The following is a 23,221-nucleotide window of genomic DNA, read 5'->3' as shown; positions in this document are numbered from 1 at the left end:
CTGCTGCGTGGCTGATATTCATTATGGAAATGAAACGCAGGACCACGTGGCAGCCCAAATGTCAGTAGACCCTTACATGTGGCAAGTCCTGAACTTGAGCAAGGGCCACCCAATGTCGTTCCCCAAGGACCTGAGCCAGAGTCAAGGGTGGCCCACCAGGGCTGTCTAACCTGGAGCATCCTCCAGCCCGTACACTGTCAGAGGCCGGATGACTTTGATCCCTGGGGTGTCCATGGGAACCAAGAGCACAGACTGCTGCTGGTGGCTCGGGGCCTGCGGGTCTGTTTTTCCCATAAACATACAGAGTTGGCAGCGAGGATCCAGGATGCCTGCCGGGAATAGAAAGAGAACAAGCCCCCTCAGCTGATGCCAGGGCCATCAAGTCTCTGTCCCCAAGCAGTCATGGCCCAGGAAAGGCAAGGCCAGGATGCAGCAAGCACTTCATGTCATCAGAGGAGCATCTACAGGCTCTGGAGCAGAAAGAAGAGCAAGCTGGGTTTTGTCCCAGTGAGGCATAAATCCAGCATCGTAAAAGCAAATGCTGAAAAGCCTCTTGTTACAACTGAAAATACAGACATATGATGCTGAAATCTGCCACTTCCTCCCACCTGCCTGCTTTGCTCTGACTCCATGGATAGGATAACGCTCTGGGCACAGGCCTCGGGGTCAACAAATCTTGAAGTGAGGATTTCCTACTTGCCAGCTGGGGGGTACAACTTTAGGCAGTGGCTTTGGCCACACCCTGAGTCCCAAGTCCCTCCTTGTGGAATGGGGACAATGACCCTGCCTTCTGGGAAGTGCCAGCACCCAGTGAGGCGAGGCCCCCATAGTGCTGGGTAGATGCACTGCTCCAGAAAGGGCCCCTGGGATATGACACAACTGACCCAGGGCTCAGGGGAAGCCACCAGGAAGTAGCCTCCAGCCCTCCAAGGTCAGCTGCTCGGGGCAGACAGGCAGTGGGCAGAGTGAAGAGATTCCCAGAGCCACGTTTGCATGTGTGGGGGAGACGGCCACACGTGTGGTCACCTTATGAAGCTGTGTTCCCCATGAACAGCACTGGAGACAGCACACTGAGCAGCTCCCTCCTGTTTGGGGGCTTTGTGCCTCTTTTGGGAGCACAGAGATAGAGCCTCCTTTGTGTCAACTGAGAAAGCAGCTGGCCCAGACCAGGCACCCCGAGACGGCGTGTGGACGCGGACTGGATGCCAGGCACTTGGAAAGCAAGCTGCAGGCCTGATACCTGAGATCCACCACTTGTGACCATTGAGGATATAGAAACCATCCTCCTCTCTGATGGAAGCCTCGATGTTGGTAGCATCTGATGAGGCAACCTGTGTGGGAACATTCTGATTAGAGCTGCCTACATTCCCTGTGGGCAGAGACCACATGGGGCCCAGCAAGTGGGGATGGCCCAGCAGGGTACCTGGGGCTCTGTCATGGCGAAGCAGGAGCGCGCCTTGCCCTCCAGCAGAGGAATCAGCCAGCGGGCCTTCTGCTCTTCGGTGCCATAGCGCACCAAGAGCTCCATATTCCCCGTGTCAGGAGCAGAGCAGTTAAATATCTGAAAGGACAAAGAGCACATCAGTGACTCCCATGTTTTTGTCTAAAACTTCAAGTTCCCCACCGGTGGTGGAGTGGGATCCCTTCACTAGACCCTCTGATGCAGAAATGCCCAAATGTGTAACATTTTGAAAGAGAATCTCAGACCCCCTGGAGCCTAGCCAGGGACCCTTTCCTTGTTCAAGGCCAGGGCCTGAAAAGTCTCATGGCTCCCATTATCCCTGGACGACTTTCCCCCAGTCATCTTCTTACTCAGGCTCCAGCCAGCTGCTTGCAGTCGTCCCCCTCCCCCAAAAGGGTTTACATTTGGATTGATGCCCCTCAACCAGACATCCCAGAGGCACAGGGGAACATCTCCTGCACTCCAAGGAGACTTTAGAGAAGGTACCTCTGGAGCATAGAGAGACATGCCCATGACTTCACACAGATGTGCATACTCCATGTTGGTCAGTCCTGCTCCATATTTTTTCTCAGGATCAATCTCCAAGGGTAGGAAAAGGTTCCAAAGTCCTTCAGCCTTGGCTTTCTCCTATCATGGGAAAACTGAGTCAAGGAACCACAGAGAATGACTGTATTCAATTCTGACTCATGGAACACAATGAAAGGGACTGGGGAGGGAAGAAGGTGTTGGTCAAAGACTCAGTTATAAACCCAAAACAATGACACTTGTCAGTGCTATTGGCTATGGGTAAGCCTGCAGATGTATGGGTAGTGCATGCACAGGAAGGTACCCAAGGGGACGCCCAAGTGAAAACAAGGACAGGACAATGCTTTTTTTGGGGGGGTATGGGGGACTGAACTCAAGGGTACTTGATCACTGAGACACATCCCCAGTCCTATTTTGTGTTTTATTTAGAGGCAGGGTCTCAATGAGCTGTTTAGCACCTTGCTTTTAGCGAAGGCTGGCTTTGAACTCATGGTGCTCTAACCTTAGCCTCCTGAGCCTCTGGGATTATAGGTGTGTGCCACTGCGTCCGGCTGCAACATTTGTTCTTGAGACAAGGAACTTGGATTCTTAAATATGGCTCTGGGCTGGGAAGCCAGGAATTCTATGATGGGGGTTAGGAGTTTGAGCCTTCAGTCAGCCCTGGCTCAGCCCCAGCCCCAGCCCCAGCCCCAACCCCAGCATGACTAGCTGGTAGACTGGGCAAGAGACTTGATCTCTGGGTCCTGGCATAAAATGGCCATGTGACTACCCCCACTCCAGTTAGGACTACTAAGCTGCAGCCCCAGCAATGGACAGAGAACAACTAAAGGAAAAAAGGAATCGTGTGGGAAGGTTCTCCCAGGCTCTCAAACTAGACAGGAAGGTGAGAGAATGAGGCTCATAAATGGGCAAGAACTGGGCCACCTATAGGATTGCACAAGGATGGGATACTTGGCAGCCCTGCTGGGACTCCACTCCTGTGAAATGAGTAAGCACCAACTGTTTTCCATCTTGAAAACCCTGCTCCCGCTGGAAATTTCAGGAGGGAGCCTGGCTGGCTTGGCCTGGCTCATGTGCCCACTCGTTGTCAGGGAGCTGGGCCGGTATCTTGACTGACAGCTCTGCCAGACTATCTCCAATGGGGAGGAGGATTGCCCCTAGGTAAAACTGGGTGCTGATATCAATAGAAGATGGGACAGGATCAGGCAGCCACACCCGTCCAACACCACCTCCCTGGCAACACAGACTCTAAGGGGCTGACAGAGAAGCTGGCAGGGGGCCGTGAACACTGGAGGTTGTAGACCATTCGCACTGCTTGTTCCCACAGGGAGGCCTGGGGCCCCACTCTCCAGGTCACCAGGAACACCTCATGTGCTTTTCTCACTATGCGCATGAGTTAATTAGCTCAGAGTGTAATGACCCAAGAAAAAAGGGCAGGTGAACTAGAACAAGGAAAGAAGAGGGGCAGGCAGGGAGAAGTGAGAAGAGGCAGGCAGCCTCCTGTGCCGCCAGGCCTGCCTTCCCTTGGCTGCTCCTCCATGTTCCTGGCCATGTTGTCAGCTGCCTACCCAACATCCTCTGCTGTTTCGGAGTCCAGGGTTGGCCTTGGTGGCTAACACTCAAATGCACTCTGAGTAACTCGTCCTGGGACCTTAACCAGGGACGGGTCAGACAAAGTATGGTGTACCCACACTACAGAGCCCTTGGAGGTTGATCTCCATGTGTTTCCATGGGAAAAGACTGGAATGAATAAAACGATTTTATTACAACATAGGAATAATCATGGATCAGTATATAATAGAAAGAAAAAGCTGGAAGCACAGTACACCAAGACACTGATAGTAATTATCTCAGAGGGCAGAGAATTTTAAAGAACTCTTTACTTTTTATGTTATGTGCTTTTGTCATCTTAGAACTTTCTTTAATTTTGCAATAGGTTTGTAACTACAAAAAACTCACAGTACAATGCTATCTTTTTAGAAAATTTTTGCATTGTGTTTCTGAAGATCTCAAACAACTTCAAAGCCAACACCATCCAGGGTCAGCCTTGACAAAGAACAGCCAATATTTCCATTTGTCAGCTAAAGTGGCCTCACCTTCATGCAGGACAACACCAAACACAGCTTATAATTGATTGACTGGCCTGGTGACTTTGACATTATGGGTCTTCCAGAGAAACTTTATCACTTTTTTTTTTTTTTTTGGTACTGGGAGATTGAACCCCAGGGTGCTGTACCTTGAGACAGGGTTGCCCAGGCTAGCCTTGAATTTGCAATCCTGCTGCCTCAGCCTCCCAAACTACTGTGCTCATTGTTTCAGATCTGCTTGATTCAAACCTGCATAACAGAAGCCCATCTGGCCTGGCTTTCTAAACTGCAGCCAGGATTCTTCTTTCACACCTAAGGTCTCAGCTTGTGAAGGGGTCACCCAGCAAGAGCATGGGACCAAAAGTGAATAATCTAGAGCTGGCTCTTTCTGATGATGATGGAGAGCCAAGGTAATTCAACTCAGCCCTCCTGTCTCTTTCCCACCCGGGAAGGGCACAGATGAGGGTCTGCCACGTGAACAAGGCCTAGGCAATTCTCCTTCCACAGGCTGCCTCACCTTGAGGTCTTCTATCAGCGGGGAAGGGCTCCATCTATCCGCTGAGGCCTGGTGTCTCTGCAGTTCTGGCTCCACGGGGTATACACGCTGCTCCATAAACCTCTGCAACCGGTCATACAGCTCTCTGACCGGTGGAGAGAGGCCCTCTGGAGAGATGATCAGAGCTGTCTTTGAGGCATGAGCTGGGAAAGCTCCTGGAACAGAGCTGTAACTCCTTCTGCCCTTGGGGCTCAGCAGGGACTGTGAGCCAGCCCACGTGTGGTAGGACCTTCTTAATGGTTTGGAGGCTGGCATCTCTTTGAAAACCCGGAACCCTTCTTTGACTGCAAAATCCCATGCCAGATTAGCTACAAATTCAGCCAGCTTTCCACTTTGTTCAGCAGTTGCTGAGCTTGCTTGACCTAGGCAGAATGGAAGAAAAGCAATGATTACTCCCAGCTGGCCCTTCAACAATAACGTTGACATATGGCGCTGAGGTTATTCTATCAGCAGCAGCCAGCACTGGCTGAGCGCTTGCTCCACACCAGACATTGCAAATGTTACTGGCAGCCCAGCCAGGGACCCTCCCTGGATCCCCAATTTGGCTGTCCACACAAAAGATAAACAAACAACGGAAAAAGGGAAAATGAATTGAATGCAGTTTGATCAAACTTGAGTAGAAGTAGTGGAACTTTTTCTCTCTAGTTTATACAAATGTTTACATTTTTTTTTTTTGACACCAGTGATTGACCCCAAGGGTGTTTAACCACTGAGCCACATCCCCAGAACTTTTTATTTTTTTTTTTTATTTTGAGATGGGGGTCTCACTAGGTTGCCTACAACCTCGCTAAATTGCTGAGGTTGGCTTCAAACCTGCGATCCTCTTTCCTCAACCTCCCAAGCTGCTGGGATTATAGGTGTGCACCACCACACCGGCTGGGAAGTGTTTACAATTTAAAGAAACAAAAATCAGGAGATGCAAGCATGTAAATTTAGCAAGCTTGTGCTAGCCGGAGAACATGTCAATTTCAGCTTCCTTGTGCCCGCCTAGGTCAGGGGTAATCTTTTCGTTTCCATTCTCAGTATGAGGAAATTCAGGAGCTAGAAAAATTCAGAACTTTTAATTTCGGAGAGGTTGTTTCACTAGTAATAATTTAAGCTCACCCAATTCCCAAGGCATGAATTCATGCTTTGGGGACAAGGACACTGAGTCTTAGAGGAGGCAGTGGCTTGCTCAAGCTTTAGGTTGAACTCAGGTCTGCCATCCCTTGCTCTTTACCTCTTCATTTCCTAAAGAAACTAAATTCAATCAGTAACATCTCCCCAGCCACTTCTGCTGCAGCACTGGGCCATAAGAGATCCTGCATTACTGCTGAGCACCTCTGCTAGGGGACTGACAGTGTCACAGCTGACTGCAGGAATGGACAGTGTCCAGGCAGCCAGCCCTTTGGGTTAACAATCAGTGCCAGAACCTCAGAGCTTACACATTTTTTAATATGCACATCAACACTTTTCTTAATGATTTATCTCCTCATTCATAAAAAATGAAGGCATAATGCACATGCACCTCCTTAGTGCACAACTCTTGAGTTGTGACAAACGCACAGTGGGGTGACCTCCATGTGACCTCCACTGCCATCAAGAAACAGAAAACTTCCATCCCCCTAAGCTTCCCCAGTGTCCCTGCACCCTTTCCCCAGCCCTTGGCCCTCTAGTCTCTTTTCCAGGACATCACCAGAGGACACACGTGGCCCCTCCACTCAGTGCCGTCTAGGAGACCCACCGTGCTATTGTGTGTACACTGTTCTTCAGTGAGCTTTTTTTTTTCCCCTTTGTTTCAATAACTGGCTGTCCTATCTTATTATGAGCATTCCATGTCCCCAAAAGACTGTTTCCCTCATTCCCTTTGTATCAATAAGTGGCTCTTAACAGAGGCCTATTTACTTTTAGCTTCTGAGTCAACGGGTTGTTCTCAAAAGAACCACTTCCTGGCAGGTTTGGTGTTCACTGTCCCTGAGTTATGAACCACATTCTTTCCTCCGCAGCAGAACATGTGGCCCACTGGGCCTCACAGGTCCTTACTGAGACCCTTCTGGGTGCTAGGGATGAACCTAGGCCCCAGGCTTCAGTCAAGAAGCAGCAGCCCCTTCCTTGAGCTGCAGGCCCATAGGAAGGACCCATGGTCAGAGGCTGCATCTCTCCTCTCCTCTCAGCTTGACACGGCACACTGCGGGGAAAGATGCTCCCCTCAGTCCACTGTTACAGGTGATTTTCATTTTCTATTAGAGCACAAAGTGCACTCCCAGGCTCCTTCTGTATATATGGATCTCACTGCAGGATGCTACTGCTTTGTCTGGGGGAGGCATTAAATGAACTTGGGGTGACTGAGGCCAGGGCTTCTGGTTCATTTTCCCAAATGTAATCCCAGCAAAAGAGACCACATCACCAACATCCACCTAAGCTGCAGCCTTGAGCACTTTTTTTTTTCCTAGATTTTTAGCAGCCATCTAGAAGAAATTCAAACTTCTGCACCCACTTATTAAGGAAGCAGGTGACATGTAAGTGGGCTGTGTGGACTGAATCTTGTGGTCACTCTCCTGCTCTTCAATCTAACGATGATCTGATATTCCCAGGAAATGAAGGCGGGAAGAGAGAGAAAGAGAGAGAATATGCCTTTGAAACAAACAATTCCTCCCCAAATTTCAATTTTCCAGGGCAGCAACACATACAACTGTTCAAACAAACAAAAATGACTTTAACAATTACAGAAGACAAATGGACAGAAATGATAGTTGTGTTCATATAGTTGGGATCCCCCACTCCACCGAATGACTTTTATCCATTCTTCCAAAACACAGATTTCACTGGGTGACACACGCCGGTAATCCCAGCAGTTTGTGAGGCTGAGGCAGGAGGATCATGAGTTCAAAGCCAACCTCAGCAAAAAGTGAGATGCTAAGCAATTCATTGAGACCATGTCTCTAAATAAAATATAAAAAATAGGGCTGGCTCAGTGGTCGAGTGCCCCTGAGTTCAAACCGTGGTACAAAACAAAACAAAACAAAAACAAAAAACATGGATTTTGCCAGTGTGAGGAAACTAAGCCACTTCCTCAATGTGTCTGGGTCGATTCCCAGTGGGAGGGGAGGTAGAGTACGATTAGGCTCAGAGGATTACAGGCTGGCAGACAAGCAGGTTTGCTTGAAGTCACAACTATGGTTCATAGGATCTTGGAAATGTGGCAGCTTGAGGCCAAGTTAGTGATCATATATAAATATAAATATAAATATATATATATATATATTTTTTTCAGTACTGGGGATCAAACCCTGGACTTCTTGCATGCTAGGTAAGTGTTCTACCTAGGGGCTACACCCCTAGCCCTTTTTTTTTTTAAAGGCTATTCTCAAACCTGTGATCCTGCTTCATCCTCCTGAGCAGCTGGAATTACAGGCTTGCCACACCATGCCCAGCTAAAATGGGGAATTCTTTGTGGCAAAATCTATGCAGTTCTCCCAAGGCCCTGGAGTAGAGTCAGAAAACCTGGTAGCTGGCAAGGAAATGTCAACAGGGGGTCAGGCCTGTTCATCCCCAGAGGAATCAGCAGTTCTGTTTCAGTAAATGTTTTGGTTTGGCTCTTATTGAAAAACCAAAATAAAAATGGGGAGTGGTGCTTAGAACCATTTCCAAGGGAGAGAAAAGTATCACTTCTAAGGATTCCTGCCTACCTTTCCTGGCACACTGTTTTGCTCATGACTTTGGACAACCTGGCACAGTGCTGGCACAGAGAGGCTCAGAGTTGTGAATGGATGAATGACTATTTGCTCTTCTGCGGCTGCCCCTCTAGAAGACTCTGGCAAGCCTGGCTGAAAGCAGTGTGCTGCCAGCAGCTTGGCACTGTCCAGGAAGTTGAGAATGTGTCCTCCTACTGGCAACCCTGCCGATAGGTTACTTTTGTTATAGGTTATTTTTGTTTGTTACTCCTGCCTTTTATTTTTGACTTTTAATTTTGAGAAATTTCAAAGATACACAAGAACAGACAGAACAGTATAAGGAATTTAAAAGTATCTCTCACTTGCCTCCAACAACTGTCTTGACAATCTGATTCATTCCCTCCTATTCCAACCCCAGTGTCCTGGATTTTTCTCAAGCAAATCCCAAACACTGGATTATTTCATCTATAAATATTTCATTTATGTCTAAAGACAAAGACTTTAAAAAACACACAATATCATTATATACTTATAAGATAGCTAACTAGGCCAGGTGCAGTGGTATGTACCTCTAGTCCTAGGTACTTGGGAGGCTGAGGCAGGAGCAACACTTAATCCCAAGAGTTTGGGGCTACCAGGCAATATAATGAGACCCTATTGCTTAAAAAGTAAAATCTAAGCTGGGTACGATGGCATACTCCTGTAATCCTAGTGACTTGAGAGGCTGAGGCAGGAGGATCACAAATTCCAAACCAGCCTCAGCAACTTAGTGAGGCCATTAGCAACATAATGAGAGGCTGACTCAAGTAAAAAAAAAAAAAAAAAAAAAGCCTAGACAGTCCTTTGTTAAATAATAACAAAAAATAAGATCTAAGGAGTATAGCTCAGAGGTGGAAGCCTTACCCAGCATACGCAACGCCCAAAGGTTTGATCACTAGCACAGAAAAAAGAGACAGAATGAGAATGAGTAAGAAAATTTAAAATCTATAATAACTTTATATTAGAAGCAAGGTTAAAGAAAATATTAGCGAGGCATGGTGGTGCACACCTATAATCCCAGTCGTTTGGCAGGCTGAGGCAGGAGGATTGCAAGTTCAAAGCCAGCCTTAGCAACTTAATAAGGCCCTAAGCAACTTAGTAAGACCCTGTTTCAAAACTGGAAAAAAAAAAAAAAGAGGAGTGGGGACATGGCTCAGTGGTTAAGTGTCCCTGGGTTCAAACCCCAGTACCAAACAAATTAAAATATGTTAAATTATATATTATTATAATATATGTAATTATACTTTATATATATATATATTTAATTATGAATGATTAAATTAACTGAATCTTAGGAAATTCTGGTCAAACTTGTCCCCCAAAGCCTCTGTGGTTGAGAAAGAGCTGTGTTGGCTGAGACTCCTCCCATTACCTGTGAGTGACCGCTTGTAGACACCCTGCAGGATTGCTGCCACGCGGAAGAAGGAGAAGGCCATATAGAAGTTCCAGCAGTCCACAGGAGGGGTCCCCATGTGATGACAATACATCCTGAAGTACTCCTCTGCAGTGGGGATTCCCAGCTGAGTCAAGTCACAGCCACTGACACCTGAGGGGAAAGATCCCCGTTCCTGGGTGATCAGTGCCTTCGCTCCCCTGTGGTCGGGCAGGCTTTAATCCTGAAAATCACTGTCTCTTCAAAGTTAGTACCACAACTAGCTCAAGACTTCAATGGCTCCTCCTCCCCCAGGAATCCATGCAGGGAACTAATGGGTTTCAGAATAAATTAGCAGTTAAGGAAGAAATGGGGCCTCTGATTCTACTGGGACTACAGTTCATGGTGGACGTGTATTATTCTCAACTAGTCATTTGACTAAAAATGGCATTGAAAAGCAATCACACCAACTATGAAACAGATAACTACAAGTTAAGAAATTCACTGATTTATGTCATTTGTGATATGTTGGTGATTTAGATGTATGCAATATATTCTGTTCCTAGGACTTGCTCCTAGGAGTGTAACACATATAAGCAAAGATGTTACTACAGAGATATTCCCTGCCTAAGAAAATTGAAAACATTAAGTAGCCCAACAGGAATTAAATTAAATGTCTTTTAAGTTAATTCTATTGATAAAATCCAATGCTGTCACTAAAAATTAAGCTATCAAAAATACTTAATGGCATGCAATCATGTCCAAAGTATACAATTAAGTGTAAAAAAGCAGGTCCATTGGACACAGTAGTGCATGCCTATAATCCCAGCAATAGGAGGCTGAGGCAGGAGGATAGCAAACTTGAGACCAGCTTCAGCAACTTAGCAAGACCTTGTCTCAAGAAATAGATTAGATAGATAGATAAGGGCCCGGGGATGCAGCTCAGCTGTAGGGCACCCCTGGGTTCAATCCCTAGTACTGAAAAAAAAATTCCATAGAAGTCAGCTGTATGAAAGCACAAGCAGTGCTCTGTGGGTGTCCCTGTCACTTAACACGCATCTTACACTCATTCTCCCCCAAATGTGATAGGAATGCATTCCAGTGGCATTTTCTATGCAAGCCACCAGGTCCACACTTCGATGGCTCGCCTCAGCCAAGGAAGCTCCCAAAAGCTGGAGCCGGTCCACCCCATCTGCCCACAGCAGCAGATCCTACCTCTCAGTATGGGGAAACTGGGTGGCAAGTAGTGAGCGAGGCAGCTGTAGGCCACGTCGGCAAGGGGGTCGCCTAAGGTAGAAAGCTCCCAGTCAAGGACTGCAAGCACCTCCGGCTTGTCTGGATGAAACAACAAGTTGTCGAGCCTGAAAAGCCACAGATGGATGGACAGACAGTCAGAAGATCCCTGACCTGGTATATTCTAGGCCAGAAAAAGTCCAGGCTCGTTCCCCACCTTCCCTGCTCTTTCTGTGTTGAGCCAGAGCTGCCCTCTGGGGGCTCCCTGGTTCTGTGGCTTCCAGCCAATGAGAAGTGGGCCCAGTGGCTCAGGCGGCTGAGACAGGAGAATCATGAGTTCAAAGCCAGCATCGGCAATGGCAAGGCACTAAGCAACTCAGGGAGACCCTGACTCTAAATAAAATACAAAATAGGGCTGGGGATGTGGCTCAGTGGTCGAGTGCCATTGATTTCAAAACCCAGTACCAAAAAAAAAAGAAGAAGTGGTCCTGCCACCTCATTCCCCAGTCCATCCCTACAGAGAGTCGAACAGGGACTAAGGGCCAGGGCTCAGGCCATGTGGCCCTCTCCACGTAGCTACCCTCTCTGGATTCTGGTAATCATATCCTCTCTGTGATAATTCTAAAACAGGTCTGCAAATTCTTTGACATTCCTGCCACAAAAGGTAGTCTAATTTTTCACCCCTTGAAGCACCTGGCTTTTAACAAATATAAAGTGGGAAGAAGTAAACCTGAAGTACTCCTGGGGCTAGACCAAGGCAGAAAGAGTGATATGCTTTCTCTCATCCCCCACTCTTGGAACACACACCTTTGGATCCCTGCACTGCCAGATACAAAGTCCAGCTAGCCAGCAATCACCAGCCTGGGGTGAAACCACAGGGACAGAGAGCAGCTCAGGAGCCAAGCACAGGTCAGCTTGCAGATGACTCCAGGTCCTGCTGAGAGCCACCCCCAGTCACCTGTCCCCAGACCACAGATGAGTGCACAAACTAATTCCTGTTACCACTTCCATCCACTTGGCTTTGCAGCAGTGTGTATGCCACAGTAACAGCTGGAGCACATTGGCCCTGCAGACCCAAGGTGGTTCAGACTCTGCACAGTGGCCATCCCAGGGTTCCAGGCTTAGTGGTTCCTCTACCATGCTGCACCCGTGCTAAATGCTTCAAATGGCCTGGGTCATCTGGTTTCCTGCCAGGGATCTAATGTATGTTTTATTTTTATTTTTATTTTTTTTTTAGTTGTTGATGGACCTTTATTTTATTCATCTATCATTTATATGTGGTGCTGAGAATTGATGTGAGGCAAGAGCTCTACCACTGAGGCCCAACCCCAGCCCTAATGTATGCTTCATTTAAAAGATAAAGTCATTACCAAACATGCAGAAAAATAAGGAATGATAAACAAAATCCATGTGCCCATCTTCCAGAGTTAATAGATGTTATATCTACTTCTTTGTTGTATTTCCTTCAAATTTTTAAAACATGAAACATCAGGCCTCCCTCCCTTAGCTCCCCACCATTCTCAAAGAGAACTGTCATCTTGAAGTTGGTATGTATGAATTTGAGATATTTCAATATTTCTCTTAGCTATGCCTGTACCTATAAGTCATACCTGGCATTCTTTCAAGCCTTTTAATTTGCATGTGATATCACACTGTATTTTTTCTATCCAGCATTATCTTCTTGAATTTACTTGTGATGATTTATGTGTGATTACTTAAATTAGTTTATTTACTGAACTCTAATATACCACCAAACATGGTTTATCATGTGTTACAATTACAAGCATGAGCAAAACTTAATGCTTTTGCTGAGCCTCCTGGTACACAGGTGCAAATACTCCTCTAGAAGAGGAATTACAGCTTGTGGCCTTGTCCCCATCTTCTACATTACTGGCTATTTTCAAAGTAATTGCACCAGTTTATGCTCTCACTAGCACCTGTTCCGAACAAGAAATGATCTTCCACCTACCAACAGATAGAAATATGTGTGAGTAAGTGTTCATCAGTAAGTGTCAGCATGCTCTTTGAAATAACAGGATGCCTTTCTGGAAAGTGTCATCATAAATGACCCTCATCGGATTGGGGCTAGGGCTCAATGATAGCACACTTGCCTCGCATGTGTGAGGCACTGGGTTCGATTCTCAGCACCATGTATAAATAAATAAAGATTTATCAACAACTAAAAAAAATTATTTAAAAAAATGACCATCATTTTTCACTCCAGCTAAGGAAGGTGGTTCTCAGACCACCACTGGATATCTCCCGCCTGCTGCTGCACTTAAATCATATTGATGGGGGCTGGGGCTGTAGCCCAGTGGTAGAGCACTTGCCTAGCATGTGTGAGGCACTGGATTCCATGCTCAGCACCACATAAAAAATAAATAAATAAAATAAAGTTATTTTAAAAAGTACCATTATGGGGCTGGGGTTGTGGTTCAGCAGTGGAGCGCTTGCCTAGCACAGGCAAGGCCCTGGGTTCTATCCTCAGCACCACATTAAAAAAAAAATTAGAAAAAAAGGCATTGTGTCCAACTGCAACTAAAAATAAATATTTATTTAAAAAAAGGACCATTTAAAAATAAGTAAATCAGGGCTGGGGCTGTAGCTCAGTGACAGAGCACTTGCCTACCATGTGTGAGGCACTGGGTTTGATCCTCAGCACCACATAAAAATAAAGGCATTCTGTACATCTACAACTACAAAAAAAAAATCACTTTTGTGAACATTTGAAATGCAAAGAGAGCTTTTAAAGGCAAGGTCCATGGGGCTGTTGTGGGCTAGTGGCACTTTTCCCCACCAAAAGGGATAGGTTGCATCACTGACAAGAAGTGTGCCATATGGAAAGGTGCCACTTGCCATCCTAAGTGGAGGAAGAAGATAGAAAAGAGGGTCAACAGCAATTCAGTTCAAGCTCAAGGCGATATGAGGACATTATTTGGTTCAGTCCGTCAGAGACACATGCAAGAGCAAATAGACCCTATTCCTATGATGACCCTGTGATGTAGACAAAGCTCAGCTTCTACTCAGATCCAGGGGATCACCAAGGGTGGCTAAAGAAAGGAGTCAAAAGTAAATGATACAGGTCCAGCAGGCCAAGAAAGGCCAATCTGACATGGAAAGTGAGGTAATGTCTTTATATTTAGCCTATCTAGCCTTGTTCAAAACAGGCACAAAGGTGCTTAGGGTGTGGCTTGGGGTAAAGTTCATGCTTAGTATGAATGAAGCCCTCCCTGAGTTTTATCCCCCAAAAATAAATAAGTAAAATATGAGGCACAGCTTCCCAGGAAGGGAAAGAAAACTACCAAATGGATCAGGGGCCCAAATAAGACATGTGTATCAAAATCAGGTTTGCAGGTGCTGCTGGGAAACAGAAAACAGAAAACTACCAAGTGCCTCAAGGGCTGTGTTGGCAGCAGAGACAGTAATCAAAGCTGGACACACATCCAGATGCAAGGTACACTCGACTTACAGTGCCAGCCAGGCGACAGGCGTGGTATGTACCCCAAGGCACCACATCACTCACTTTCCTCCTCTCCCTCCACACCCAGGTGAATGTCCATCCCTACCTCATGGGAGGCAAGAGGCACCCTTGCCCTGCTTGACCTTCCAGCAGCGGTTCTCCTCCCAAAGTGATGCTGCCCACTTGGGGCTCATGGGATTTTGTCTGTAGGCATTTTTTGGTGGCTACAACTTGGTGGGGAAGTGCTACTGGCATCTAGCAAGGAGAAGCCAGAAATGATGCTTGCTATTCTACAATGTAGAGCAGCCCCCACCCCTGCAAAGGAATGATCAACCCAAAATGTCACAGTGTAAGGCTGAGAAACCCTGCCTTAAAAGGGAGGAACTGGGGCTGTAGCTTAACACCACATTAAAAAATAAAATAAAATAAAATTCTGTCCATCTGTAACTACAAAAAAAAATTTTTAAAAGGGGAAGGAACTCTGTAACAGGAATAGTTATCATCCATGGACTGGGCTAAGACCAAGTGCTCCATTTCCCCCTTCCAGTGCCCTGCCCATCACTTTTCATATCTAATATTCACACCCCTGGCAACAGTGTCTACCTGAAGTCCCCATGCACCACTGTGGTCCTCTGTTGGCTGGGAAGATGGACAGGCAGCCATTGGATGAGCCTCTCCATCGCTGGGATGGTGCTGGTTTCTGCAGCTCGGTACTGCTTAGTCCAGGTTTGCACCTGGCGAGGAAGGTAGTCCCCTAAGGGAAAGAAGATCAGAATGTGGTGTGCCATTTCAATAACCACCAAAGGTTTTGAAAACTATCCAATGCAGTGAATCCCTTGGAAATGCTCTGTGGCTGTGGTATCTCTGAACACCTTCCTATGACTGGAGAATTTGCCACATGATGCTCCTGCTGGCTCTACATGGAAACCACCAGCCATTCTGGCTGGTTCAGGGTAGTCTGGGCACTGTTCCCTGCCACATGGTCTCCAAGCCTGATACCCAGCCCTCTTTGAGATCTTGTGCATTTTCTAATAGCCTTTAAACGACAGTGGGTAGGTGACTTAAGAGCAGAAACTCCAGAGCCAGACTGCCAGAGCTAAATCTCAGGTCTGCCATCTACAAGCTGTGTGATCTCAGGACAGTTCTTAACCTTTCTGTACCTTACTTTCCTTATCTTGAGATGGTTCTCCTAGAGCTTTTGGGAACATAAAATATATAAGTCCTCTGGGTACAGTGGCGTGTGCCCATGATCTCAGATACTGAGGCAAAAGGATCACTCCAGCCTATGAGTTCAAGGCCAGCCTGGGCAACACAGTAAGACCTCAACTCAAAAAAAAAATAGAGAGAGAAAAAAAAAAAACTTGATAATATCAAATGCTGGCAAGAATGAGAAGAAACTGGAATTCTCATACATAAAAAAAAGTAGATGGGCTGGGGTTACAGCTCAGTGGTAGAGCACTTCCCTAGCACATGTGAGGCACTGGGTACATATTCTGGCACCACATAAAAATAAACAAAATAAAAGTATCGTGTCCATCTACAACTAAAAAAATTTTTTTTTTAAAAGCAGAGCTGGGTTATGGCTCAGTGGTAGAGTACTTGCCTAGCACCTGCAAGGCCCTAGTTTCAATCCTCAGCATCACATAAAAAGAAATAAATAAAGGTATTGTGTTCAACTACAACTAAAATAAAATAAATAAATATTTTTAAAAAAGCAGAAACAAGGGCTGGGGCAGTATGTCAGTGGTAGAGCGCTTGCCTCATGCATGTGAGACACTGGGTTGAATCCTCAGCAACACATAAAAACAAAAAAAGCAGATATTGGGGCTGGGGATGTGGCTCAAGCGGTAGCGCGCTCGCCTGGCATGCGTGCGACCCGGGTTCGATCCTCAGCACCACATACCAACAAAGATGTTGTGTCCGCCGAGAACTAAAAAATAAATATTAAAAAAAAAAAAAAAAAAAAAAAGCAGATATTGTATGTCCACCTAAAACAAAAAAAAATTTTAAAAAGCAGAAACAAAATATACAAATGTAATATCTTGGCATAACGACATTTAAAAAATCTATCCTTGTTAAAAAGATTAATGAAGAAAATGGGTGGGGCTGGGGATGTGGCTCAAGCGGTAGCGCGCTTGCCTGGCATGCGTGCGGCCCGGGTTCGATCCTCAGCACCACATACAAACAACGATGTTGTGTCCGCCGATAACTAAAAAAATAAAATAAAATAAAAAAGAGGCCTTTCTTAAAAAAAAAAAAAAAGAAAAGAAAAGAAAATGGGTGAAAAGGAGAACATGCTGGGTGTGGGGGCACACACCTGCAATCCCAGATACTCAGGAGGCAGGAAGATCACAAGTGAGAGGCCAGCCTGGGCAACTTAGTGAGAACCTGTCTCAAAATAAGAAATAAAAAAGGAGCTGGGGTGGTGGCCCTGGGGATGTGGCTCAGTGGTACAGCACTTGCCTCCCATACACAAGGCCTGGGCTCCATCCCCAGCACTGCAAACAAACAAAAAAAAAGATGAACCTAAATTTTAAAAACCTTCTTATGTTCAGCAAACACTTGGTTGTTAACAAACCATTCAGATCCATGTGGCACCTGCTTACCTTGCTTCCCGTAGTCGTCAAGGCCTGCAGCCTGGAGGTCCACACTGTGAATTTTGCACAGGACTCTGTTCATGGCAGTGTATATGGCTTGCCTCTGGCTGGGCTCCAAGCCTGGTAGAGAGGGGTCTTTGTAGATGAGGCCTGGGCAGTACTCCATCAGATAGAAGGGAGTGCCGATGACACTGGGATGGACAGAGACAAGCTTCAGGGACCCAATGCATAATGTGGTGGGCTATCAGCCACAACACTGCTCCTACAGTTTCTGTGCACAGACGGGATGTGGATTGCTAGGGAAGAGCTCAGACCCAAAATACTGAGCATAAAGGATATACGCATATTTACATACTGCACATTTCCTTTTTCTTTTGAACCTAAGTGCAGGTGTTAGAAGTAACTCTTCCCAAAGACACCCACATGTGCACACACATGCACACACACCTGTTCTTCTAGGCCCATCTGTAGAAGACATTGGAATGGGCTTAAATGGGATAATACATAAAGCAGCATGGTTGAGAGAGGAGGCTTTGGGGTCATAAAGAACCAGCCTGAGGGCTGGAGTTGTAGCTCAGTGGTAGAGCGCTTGCCTAGCACATGTGAGGCACTGGGTTTGATCCTCAGCACCACATAAAATAAATAAATAAAGATATCGTGTCCATATACAACTAAAAAAGAAAAAGAAAAAAGAACCCGACTTAAATCCTACCTCTCTGTACTTTACTAATAGTGTGACCCTGAGAATCTTACTAAACCTCTCTGAGCTTTGTTGTTGCTAATCTGTAAAACATATCCACTTCCAAGGGTTACCTTAAGGCTTGGCATGGTGGCACACACCTGTAATCCCAGCAACTCAGGAGGCTGAGGCAGGAGGATTGCAAGTTCACAGCCAGCCTGAGCAACCTAGTGAGACTCTGTCTCAAAATAACAATAAAAATGTAGGGTTGCCAGTAGCGCACACATACAAAGGTAGTTCTAAGAACTAAAGGAACAAATACACAGAGTGTCTGGTATGGTGTCTGGGTCCAGTGAAGGGTCAATGTGTATCCCTTCTTGTTATTGATGCTATTTTCACCATTATTTGTTGATCCGAATGGCACATATCCTGCCTGACAGTATCGAAATAACCCACTGATAGTTCATTAAGCCATTTGTTAATCCTTACTAAAAATCAGTTTACTACTCTAAAAAGTAGTTTTGAAAATTTCATCATTTTAAGTGTTTGTTCTGATTTGAAAAACTGTCATAAAATATATCCATGGGATAACTAAGGAAATTTGAACCCAGACTAAAAAGATATTAAATATTATTAAAGTACAGCCAGCTCTCTAGATCTATGGGTTTTGCATAAATGGAATTAACCGACTACTGATCAAATTTATTTTGGGGAAAAATATACATCTATACTGAGTATGTACAGAGTTTTTCCTAGTCACTATTCCCTAAGACAATATAGTGTAACAACTGTTTCCATAGCCCTGACGTAGTGTGCCACATAAATAGTTAGGTGCTATGTAAAATGAAATACTATAAGTAACCTAAAAATGAGTTAAAAATAAAAAGGAGATGTGTAGAGGTCATATGCAAATGCCATGCCATTCCACACAAGGCACTTGAGCATCCTCAGATTTTGAGGTCTTCAGGGCATCGTGGAACCAGCCTTTTGTGGATGATTCCTCTCTTAGCTCTGGTAACACTGCTATGGTTGGAAAAAAAGCATTTTAAAAAATATTTATTTTATAGTTGTAGTTGGACACAATACCTTTATTTCACTCATTTATTTTTTTATGTGGTGCTGAGGATTGAACTCAGGGTCTTGCGCGTGCAAGACAAGCACTCTACCCCTGAGCCACAACCCCAGCCCCCGCCCCGCCCCCAAAAGAAAGTATCTTTATTATTTTTTTATAATTAATTCTTCATCTGTACAATTCTTTTTTTATTTAACTTTTTCTTAGTTGTAGATGGACATAATATCTTCACTTATTTATTAATTAATTAATTATTTATTTTTATGGTGCTGGGGATTGAACCCAGGGCCTTGTGCATGTGCGGCAAGCACTCTACCAACTGAGCTATATCCTTGGCTTTTCATTTATTTATTTTTACATGGTGCCGAGGATCAGATCCAGTGCCTCACACGTTCAAGGTAGGTGCTCTATCATGAACTACAGCCCCAGCCCCTTAGTATCTTTATTCTTTTTTTTTTTTTTTTTTTTTAATCTTTATTCTTAAGAGATGCATACTATCTACAACTTACTTCAAAAGGTTCGGACAAAAAAAATTCTATATTTATATATGTGTATGTATGTATATTATATACACATATATATATACATACATACACACACATATATTCATACAAATAAAGAAAATACATATACACATGCACATACACATGTCTACCTCCATATGCAGAGAGCAAATGTGGAAAATTTTAACATTTTAATCTAGATGAAGTATAAATAAGTGGATGTTATTTTTTCTCCTCCCAAATTTTCTGTATTTTTCAAATTTTTCATAATGTAAAAGTTGAGAAAAAAGAAAGAGACTCAAAAAGCATGTTACAAAGCAGTTTTAAACAGACTGGAAAGACCACAATGAAAATTTAATTAAAAAAGAGCAACATGAAACAAGATGGATATATATTTTTTTAAAGCTAAAAAAAAAAAGCTATTTGCTATCAATCCCCAAAAGAGCAGACATGTCTTCTTCTTTCAGGATAGCTTCAAGATCTGGACTTCTGAGGGAGTCTGCTGTATAGTTTCTTTTTTCTCTGACCCAAAATTTATTTGTATTTAACAGACTGGCATCTGAGTTAGATAATAGGCTTTCTCTCCTGTAGTCTGAATTTGAAATGGCAAAAATACATTTGAACTTTACCTTGAATCTTCACAGAGGTCAAGAACTCTAGGGACTGGCACTCCAGCTTTTGCAAGGGCTTTCATTATCCTGCAGAACAAATAAAAATGAGCATAACCGCCGGGATTTTCTTGAAATTAGTTTTCTGATTTAAGAAATGGTACTTTGGGGATGGGGCGTGGCTCAGTGATTGAGTGCTTGCCTAGCATGTGTGAGGTTCTGGATTCAATCCCGGCAACACATACACACACACACACACACACACACACACACACACAAATGGGGCTGGGGATGTGGCTCAAGCAGTAGCGCACTCGCCTGGCATGTGCGGGGTGCTGGGTTTGATCCTCAACACCACATAAAAATAAAATAAAGATATTGTGTCCACCTAAAACTAAACAAAAAACAAAAAACTTAAATGACCCAGAAGTAAATAATAAGACCAAAACAATTCTCTGGAAATTTATATTATTGGGACGTGAGCCCCAGGGGGCCTTCCTTCTGGGATAATAAGCCTTTTGCAGAAAAAAAAAAAAAAGACCAAAACAAACAAAACAGGCAGAATGAACAGAAACCAAATAGTGAAATTATAGACCTAATCAAACAAACCAATAATTACCTTAAATTTGTAAAACATTGCAATAAAAAGACAGAAGTTGCTGAGGTTGTGGCTCAGTGGTAGTGTACTTGCCTGGCATATGTGAGGCACTGGGTTTGATTCTTAGCACAACATATAAATAAATAAAATAAAGGTTTATCAACAACTAAAAAAAAATTTTAAAAAGACAGAAGTTGTAAGGGTGCATAGAAAAGCATGACCTAACTATATGAGGTCTACAAAAGACATACTTGAAACATAAAACATAGGTAGGTTGGAAATGGAAGGATGGAAAGGTTAGTACTGTGCAACTGGTAAACACAAGAAAGTGGCATACTTGAATATCAGATGAAATTGATTTTAAGACAAGAGAATCAGAGACAGGGAGAAACATTTCAGAATGATGCATTGGGAAGACGTTATAGTCCTAAGTGCACACGTGCCTAACAGAATTTCAAACACATAAAATGAAAATGCACAAACCCATAGAGCTGAGATTTATCATCCTCTGTCAGTAATCAGATAGGCCAACTAAATCAGGTTTATCTAAAGACATAGACCTGAAAATTATTGACAAACTTGACCTGATTGGCATTTCTAGAACATTTGGTCAGCAATTGCCGAACATGTATTATTTTCATATGCTGGTCTGTAAAATAAATCTCAATAAGTTTCAATAAATATTGAAATCATATGGAGTATTTCTCACACTTTGTTAGAATAAAATAAGGAACTTATATATATCTAGATAAAAACATATATTGCAAAATTAATACATTTATAATTAACCCATGAGATATAGAAGAAATAACAAGAGATATCAGAAAATATTTCAACTGTAATAATAATAATAATAATATTAATGGGTCAGATTTGTAAGATGTACCTAATGAAGTACTTAGAAATAACTTTAAATGCTTTTATTAGAAACAAAGGAAGATTTTAAGTAAATGATCTAAGATTATACCTCAAGAAGCTAAAAATAAGTTGGAGTTGTGGCTCGGTGGTAAAGTGCTTGCCTGGCATGTATGAGGCACTGGGTTCAATTCTCAGCACCACATATAAATAAACGAATAAAATAAAAGTCCATCAACGTCTAAAAAATTTTTTAAAAAAAGAAGGTAAAAATAAACCCGGAGTAAGTAGCTATAAAGGAATAAAGAGAAGAAATAAAATGGAATAGAAAAGAGACAACAGGAAAAGTTAACAAAACTTTTGAAGTTATTTGGAAATATCAACACAATTTTTTTTAAGACAGACAGAGAGAGAGAGAGAATTTTAATATTTATTTTTATTGTTTAGTTTTTGGTGGACACAAAATTTTTGTATGTGGTATTGAGGATTGAACCCGGGCAGCATGCATGCCAGGCGAGTGCGCTACTGCTTGAGCCACATCCCCAGCCCCATATATCAATACAATTGATAAATATCTAGCTAGACTGATTGAGAGAGATACAAATTACAGATCAATATCAGAAATGATAAAGAGGGGATATCATCACAGATTCTATACATATTAAAAGGATAATACAGGAACATTATGAGCAATAACGATGACAACTTAGATTAAGTGAAGAAATTCCTTAGAAATTATAACTAATCAAAACCAAAAAGAGATGAAATAAGATATTTGAATAGCTCTGTTTATTAAGTTGAATTAATATTTAAAAGTTTTCTCCAAAAATCCTAGCCCTAAAGGTTCTACTGGTGAATTCCATAAACTATATGAAAATTTCTAATTTTAAAAGAAATATAATTACCCATAATCTTATCACCAACTGGCTGCTTTTACTGCCTACCTGGTATCCAGTCCCCTTTTGCTTTTTCATAGACTTTTCTTTGGGAAATGTCCTCCCCATTCTCAGTCCACAGGATCTAAGTGAGACTGACTCAAACCCTGATTCTAGAGATGGGCACAAGATCAAGACATGACCAGTCTAGTCAATGCATCTCCCAGTCACAGAATAGTCCAGGGATAGACCTCTGACACAAAATGGGCCATGAGTCAATCTCAGGAGATACGCAGAAACATACACTGGGGTTCTCAAGGAAAGAAAAAAACCAGAGATGGAGAGAGAAAGAACACATGGGTCCTGGTGCCATTATTTGAGCCCCTGGAACCAGCCATCGCTGAAAGATTTAAATTATGAAATCAAATATTTTATCATATCATCCTCCCTGACTATTTTTTTTCTTGAATGCTTAAGTAAAGCTAGGTGAGTTCTGTGCAAGTAAAGAATACTAACAGGCTACCCAAACATGACTATGGTTAACATTTTAAAGTGTTCATTTCCAGTATTTTTTTCCTATGCATGTCTTTAAAAAATGATATACTTGTATTTGTCTTTATTCTCCTAAATTTTGTCATATACATTTTTCTATTATTATAAGCATATTTAATTGGGTATAATAGCAGCATAATCACTAATATTATAGAGCCAGGTGTGATGGCACACACCTGTAATCCCAGCTACTTAGGAGGCTGAGGCAGGAGTTTTGCAAATTCAAGGCCAACCTCAGCAACTTAGTGAGACTCTCAGCAACTCAGTGAGGCTCTGCCTCAAAATAAAAAGCAAAAAGGGGGCTGGGGATGTGGCTCAAGCGGTAGCGCGCTCGCCTGGCATGCGTGCGGCCCGGGTTCGATCCTCAGCACCACATACAAACAAAGTTGTTGTGTCCGCTGAAAACTAAAAAATAAATATTAAAAAAAAAAAAAAGCAAAAAAGACTGGGGATGTAGCTCGGCAGTAAAGTGCTCCTGGGTTCAATCCCCAGTAT

General features: G+C 43.6%; 1 protein-coding gene across 1 annotated transcript in view; it reads right to left on the bottom strand.

Moving 5' to 3' along the window:
- The window catches only part of Acad10 (acyl-CoA dehydrogenase family member 10), a 53,557-nt gene that overhangs the window by 4,496 nt on the left and 25,840 nt on the right, over positions 1-23,221 (bottom strand). Inside the window, exons 8-17 of the mRNA XM_026386061.2 lie at positions 19,868-19,936; positions 16,994-17,175; positions 14,991-15,141; positions 10,910-11,055; positions 9,695-9,868; positions 4,592-4,992; positions 1,949-2,089; positions 1,424-1,561; positions 1,241-1,331; positions 171-329 (exon numbers count right to left, since the gene is read on the bottom strand). Of these exons, the coding sequence (XP_026241846.1) occupies positions 171-329; positions 1,241-1,331; positions 1,424-1,561; positions 1,949-2,089; positions 4,592-4,992; positions 9,695-9,868; positions 10,910-11,055; positions 14,991-15,141; positions 16,994-17,175; positions 19,868-19,936 (1,652 nt within the window). The remainder of the gene's footprint in view (positions 1-170; positions 330-1,240; positions 1,332-1,423; positions 1,562-1,948; positions 2,090-4,591; positions 4,993-9,694; positions 9,869-10,909; positions 11,056-14,990; positions 15,142-16,993; positions 17,176-19,867; positions 19,937-23,221) is intronic.

Source organism: Urocitellus parryii, chromosome 3 (genome assembly GCF_045843805.1).
Source record: "Urocitellus parryii isolate mUroPar1 chromosome 3, mUroPar1.hap1, whole genome shotgun sequence".
NCBI classification, from domain to species: domain Eukaryota; kingdom Metazoa; phylum Chordata; class Mammalia; order Rodentia; family Sciuridae; genus Urocitellus; species Urocitellus parryii.
Note: the sequence above shows the minus strand (reverse complement) of the source record. Positions and strands in the feature narration are given on the sequence as shown.